The sequence below is a fragment of the Pygoscelis adeliae genome, unplaced genomic scaffold (genome assembly GCF_000699105.1).
Source record: "Pygoscelis adeliae isolate BGI_AS28 unplaced genomic scaffold, ASM69910v1 Scaffold174, whole genome shotgun sequence".
NCBI classification, from domain to species: Eukaryota; Metazoa; Chordata; class Aves; order Sphenisciformes; family Spheniscidae; genus Pygoscelis; species Pygoscelis adeliae.
This window is the reverse complement of record NW_008824676.1, coordinates 120,656-126,906: the sequence shown is the minus strand read 5'-3', so window position 1 is coordinate 126,906 and position 6,251 is coordinate 120,656. Positions and strand designations below refer to the sequence as shown.

At 41.6% G+C, this 6,251-nt stretch overlaps 1 protein-coding gene across 1 annotated transcript in view; it reads left to right on the top strand.

Annotated features, from left to right (window-relative positions):
• Positions 1-6,251, top strand: part of MALT1 (mucosa associated lymphoid tissue lymphoma translocation gene 1) — a 38,543-nt gene that overhangs the window by 527 nt on the left and 31,765 nt on the right. Inside the window, exon 2 of the mRNA XM_009323109.1 lies at positions 1,448-1,614. Within this exon, the coding sequence (XP_009321384.1) occupies positions 1,448-1,614 (167 nt within the window). The remainder of the gene's footprint in view (positions 1-1,447; positions 1,615-6,251) is intronic.

The following is a 6,251-nucleotide window of genomic DNA, read 5'->3' as shown; positions in this document are numbered from 1 at the left end:
CAGAGCGAAGGCTGAGGCCGTGGTGCCACCGCGGGGTCGAGGGTAGGGGACGCGCCGGCCGCAGGGTCCCTCCCGGAGCCTTCCCTGAGGCCGCGCTCTAGCTCATCCCTTGCTGAAAGCACACGGGACCGTGTCTTCAATGTACAAAGGAAGGGAGCATCCCCTAACAGAAGCCCCTGTGCTGGGGCAGATAGGATCGAGGACACGTAGCCCATCTCTAGGAGGTGTTTGCTTAGTCCCACGTGAAGGCTTCCAGCGAAGAAGTAACAGGGTGCAAGTAGTGTGTTTTTTTGCTTTGCCACCTTTGTAGTTGGAAAGCATCCCCTTGTACCTCACCTGCCTTTCCTCAGCACGAATGCAGCCAACTGCTTGCCCTAGGCAGGGAACATGGAAAATGTTTGTTGACTGTTCCCTGTAGCTCCTCTTGTCTATATGAGGGCAAAGACATTCATTTTCTTCAACTCTTTTTTCCTAGGTCACATTCTCTAGATTGTTTCCTGATCATTTTAGTTCCTGTGGCTTTTCAAGATTTTTTTTCAGCGGGTAGGATCTCAAAAAAATGAGGCATTTCAAGTGCAGCACTGAATGTACATTACGAAGATGTGTCCTTTCTCTATTATGGCTATATTTATTAATATAGGGAAATAGAACTTGAGGACTACAATATGACCCCTCTGTAGGGCCTGTGGCTGTGTTTGTTTTTCTGTATTATCTGGTAAAATACTATGAAGGTCTACTTGATAAGTGAAAATATCTCCAGGTTTGCATGGCATTGTGATTTAATGAAAGAAACATCGATGAATCTTTTCAGTGGGAATAGCTAAACTTGCATTCTCTTTCCATAGCTGTATTCATTTCCTTATTATCTGTGTTATTTTAATCTGCTGTGATTGAAAGTGCATGAAGACTTAACACCAGAATTTAAAACTATTCATGTTTATACCTGGAGATGAATTTACTGGAGCAGTTAACTGCACTGTAGCAGTAGATGTGTGTATCAGTTAAGCTGCAGCAGTCACTTGTTTTAACAACTACTCTGAAAATCAAAGTCTTCCTGGACTTTCAAGTTAGATTCTGACTCACTCTTTACCGCTTCTGGATTAGGCACACGAAAATGAAAGGTGCTGTACTTGTTTTTCTGCTGAGACTTTAAGAAGTGAAAATTAGAAGATTTCTTAATACGTTTGGTCAGAATTGTTAGGTACAAGCATCGCTTGTTTTGTAGCATGCAACTCACTAATACCACTGTGGAGGTCTCACTGTATAACCTCTGAACTCCTGAAACTTGAAGGGAAAACTGCGAATATGTCCAAATCATCTAGGAATTTCCCATCTCTATTATTTTTTTAATCTTTTTGTTTGTCTACGAGTGATTTTTAACTCTGCTCCTTTCTAAGGAAAAGTAGTAAGAAGGTCTATGCCATGACTTTCTCATATTATTTTGTAGCCCTCTCGATTTAGAGCAGTGTTCCCTCAAAGTGCTGGAGCCAGAAGGAAGTCCCAGCTGGAGTCTCCTGAAACTACTGGGAGATCGGGGTTGCACTGTGGTGGAGCTTGTGGAGTTCTTGCAGGCCCTGGAGCATACAGAGGCTCTCCAGTGTCTCAGCCATTCAGGTCAGTTCTGGTTTGTGCTTTCACTGCAGCTGTATGTTCTACACTGGAAACACTGAAGTATTTGTTTTCTACAGTAGGTGAAAACATCTTTACTGTTTGGATTCTAGTAATTGGCATTCATGTGATTACCATAGTAATTGGCTCATATGATTCTGAGATTAAAAGTAAGCCAAGTAGATAAGCAGGCTTAATGCAGTATTGTTGTAGACTTGGACTTGGCTGCATGGATATGACAGGTGCTGTCATTTCCTCTGCTGACTTGGGTTCTGTATCAAACTATGCTTTTGGGAGATGCTTACAGAACTGAAATGGTAGAGTTAGAAAGACAAGTAGTATTGCCAGCCATCTGTTTGGGCTACAGGTTTTGTTAACTGCATTTCATAGCTTACTCTAATTGAAGGGGAAGGGTCCAATTAGTGCCACTTCTGGTGCATATTGGATCCAGTCCAACTTGCTAATTGGACAGAAAAACAGACTAACTTAGGATAGAACTAGATTATTTTCTGCTAACACATTCAGCTTCCTTCTTCACAAAAAGTCTAGGAAGTGGGACAACGCAAGGGAATGCACAGGTAAGACCATGTAGACCAAGTGCTTCTTGCTATAGTACAAAACCAGGGCCTTTTTTTATGTCCTCCTCCTTCAGGATGTGGTGAAATTCAGCCTAGTAGGAAGTTGCAAAAGCTTCTTTTCAGAGCAGGGAGTGGAAATGAGACTAGTAAGCTCCTTGCTGTACTGATAGCTGTCCTATTCTTTGGACAGTGTGAGAAAAGAAACCATGGGATGAGAACCATTGTTAAGACAACCGTGGAATTTTTCAAGTAAATTACAGCAATGCTTTGCAGCCGTTTCATCTAGTTAAGGCTGCTGCTTCTTACTGTACTAGGAGGACCATGGTGTGTCGAATGAGGTGTGATTGAGTTACATGATAACTTAGCCTAGTTGAAGTATACCACTGTAGGCTTGGCAGGGAGAGGGGAATTGATGCTCTATCAGTGTGAATGGATTGCGCTCATAGGGGCAAAAGTTGAGGTGGATGCATAGGCAGTAGTATGCTGTCCTGCACTATGAATGCTTGTTCCTTTTTATTGTTCTCCGTATGGTGGTTACTGGGGGAGTACTGAAAACAAGAATGGTCCTGGTTCACATTTGTACTGCAGAGTGCCTGCACAGAGTCAGAATGTTGTGCTTGCTTGATCTGTGATTATCTCAAGTATCATCACCATTGAATTGAGGATTTTTGTGTGGCTGTCAGTCAAGTTACATTTTGAAATATGTAATGAAGACTAAATACTGGATAAAACAGGAACATGCTACATAGCAGAATTGTGAGATAGTGGTGTCAATTAGGGAACTGGCTAGATAGCCAAGATATCTTTGTATTGAGGAGAACAAGCCAATAAGTAGACTTTTGTCAAGACCCTTGGAACTGCAGAGGTGATCTTGTTATAAATGAATCTTTTGCAGAACAGTATGATCTGTAATAGAACGGAGTCAGCCTCCTCTAAGGAGGACTGGGTAGCTTCATAGAGACTGAGAAACTGGAACTAAGATAAACCAAAGCAAAGGGTATTTGAAGAAAGTTTAGGTCAAAAAGAATTTTAAACTATTTAAAAAGAAGTGGTAGGCCTTGATATTTGCAGTGAGTTTATTTAGATGTTCGGGGTGGTTGATATTTGAAGTCAAAGTACAAATTCATTACTGCCCACTTGTTCTAATACACCAAAAAGAGCTTAAGTGTTGCTCAAGTTCCTTTAGGAAAGGGATTGTTTACTGTAAGACCTCTATAGCTGTCATACTTGTTTGTTAGACTGTTTTCTACCAGCTTAGCTGATGCAGTTAAAAAGACACAAACCTTTGTGAGCCTATGAGTGTGCTGGTTAATGAGTGTACAGTTTTGATGCTGCTTAATTGGTTTGTTTTGGCAGCAATACTACCTCAGTACCTTTATGGCAGAGATGTATTGTTACAAGCTGGGACATCGCTTTGTTTGCAGCAATACAAAGGATCTCTTGGAGAATCATAGACTCCCAGAACAAAGTTCCAGAACTTGTCTCTCAGAGCTTAGAGGCTTGCCTGTCACATTGCATTAACTCTATAGAAGATCTTCTTTCTATAAAGACACAAAATAGTAGTGATGATACCTTTAAAACTTCTCCTTTTTGGTAGTGAGAAAGCCTAGGCGTCTTGTTCCTTGGGTCACCTCTCTGTCCCTTTTCTTCCCTTTTTTTATCTTGTCATGTTGTGAACTTGCTGGAAATGAATGAAATGCGAAGAGCTTTCTCTCAGGCTAAGAAGGAAAAAAGGCTTAATATGCAATTTGTGGTATTACAGTCTAGTCCTTGTGCAACCTCATTGAGTTGTGGTGATTGAAACAAGAGCAAAGAGGTGTTTTTCCTCTGCAGGCAGGTCTCTTACTGCAGCAGTTTAGGCACTTCAATCTGGATGATTACTCATGAAGTGAGTAATTGAGGCCGATTTTCCACAAATGACTGAAAATGTTTACCAGTGTGTAAGTTAAGAATGTAACAGTTGGATTATAGTTAAGATTGTGAGTACTTAATTTGCACTGCATGTTTCAAAGTCTGGTAACCATAAATGTCAGTTTGCCATCCTCAGTGGTAAAATGTAAAATGTAAAACTAAAACTCGAGCTTTGCATTTTCCAAGGAAAATCGGAGAAATATTTGTGTATCTTTGTAATCATTCAGAAAATTGAGCCAGAAGGTTTTCTTTTTGACCCATTAAATTCTGTGATGCTTGCAGGAAGTAGCTGCATAGTGCTGAATGAATTGCAGGAAAATAAATGAAACTGTGAAGAAATTATGAATCAGATTTCTTAGAACTTGTTTGTAATACTTCCAAGGAGTGCAAAATACAAATCTTTCAGAGAATTCATTTTTCTCAGCTAATTTCTTAAGAGATGTTAGTGATGCAAATCAGGAGAGATTAAAAAAAAAAAGTGGAAGTCTTTGGAAGGAACAAGTATTCTTAATTTTTCTGTCCTTTAAATTAAAATAATTCCTGTTTATCTTGGCTAATGTTAGGTGATTGTGATGCTCAAAAACTGTACTTAACACACTCCCTTTAACTATGAAAAACAGTGGAGGAAGTGTTAAATGAGGAACTGAGGTAGCAATCTTCAGGGCTAGGGTATTGTCCTGGTTTCGGCAGGGATAGAGTTAATTTCCTTCTTAGTAGTTGGTACAGTGCTGTGTTTTGGATTTAGGACAAGAACAATGTTGATAACACACCGATGTTTTAGTTGTTGCCAGGTAGTGCTTACACTAGCCAAGGACTTTTCAGCTTCCCACGCTCTACCGACCGAGAAGGCTGGAGGGGCACAAGAAGCTGGGAGGGGGCACAGCCAGGACAGCTGACCCAAACTGGCCAAAGGGACATTCCATACCATGGGACGTCATGCTCAGTACATAAACTGGGGAAAGCTGGCCGGGGGGGCCGCTGCTCGGGGACTGGCTGGGCATCGGTCGGCAGGTGGTGAGCAATTGCACTGTGCATCACTTGCTTTGTGTATTATTATTATTATTATTTCTATTATTATTTTATTTCAATTATTAAACTGTTTTTATCTCAACCCACGAGTTTTTCTCACTTCTACTCTTCCAATTCTCTCCCCCATCCCACTGGGGGTGGTGGGTGGAGGAGTGAGCAAGCGACTGTGTGGTACTCAGTTGCTGACTGAGGTTAAACCACAACAGGTATAGAGGGAAATTATTTTAGAGAAAGAAAGGCAGGGAATTTTCAAGTCCTGTAGCTACTTTGGAGTAGCTGCCTGTGTGATCAACTATTTCAGAGTAAGATTGTGTGTGGAGGAAGTTAATATAGCCCGCTTCCCTGCTGGACAAAGATTATATGAATTCCAAATGTCGGGTAATCTCTGTTTCAGTCTGTTGACCACATGGGTTTCTGCTCAGGTTTCAGCCTGTTGATCAAATTGTTATTTGATCAGACGTTCTCTGGTAGGAAAAAGTTCTGATGTGTGACTAAGCCATTAAACGCATGAGGGAGGAAAAAAGCAGACAAAAAGAAAACTGGCAGAGTGTAATAAGAAGGCTTGGAGCAAATGATAATCTTGAATCTTGTACCAGGATATCTGCAATCTCTTTGCAGCTATTTTTTTTACACAGCTTTGGGTTTACTCTATACTATTCTGTAAGATTATTCCCCCAGCAATCTGGAATACTGTGTCTGTACCAGACTACACTTTCATAGAATCATAGAATGGTTTGGATTGGAAGGGACCTTAAGGATCATCTAGTTCCAACCCCCCTGCCATGGGCAGGGACACCTTCCACTAGACCAGATTGTTCAAAGCCCCATCCAGCCTGGCCTTGAACACTTCCAGGGATGGGGCATCCACAGCTTCCCTGGGCAACCTGTTCCAGTGCCTCACCACCCTCATAGTGAAGAATTTCTTTCTTATGTCTAATCTAAACCTACCCTCTTCCAGTTTAAAGCCATTACCCCTTGTCCTATCACTACATGCCCTTGGAAAAAGTCCCTCTCCAGCTTTCTTGTAGGCCCCCTTCAGATACTGGAAGGCTGCTATAAGGTCTCCCTGGAGCCTTCTCTTCTCCAGGCTGAACAACCCCAACTCCCTCAGCCTGTCTTCGGAGG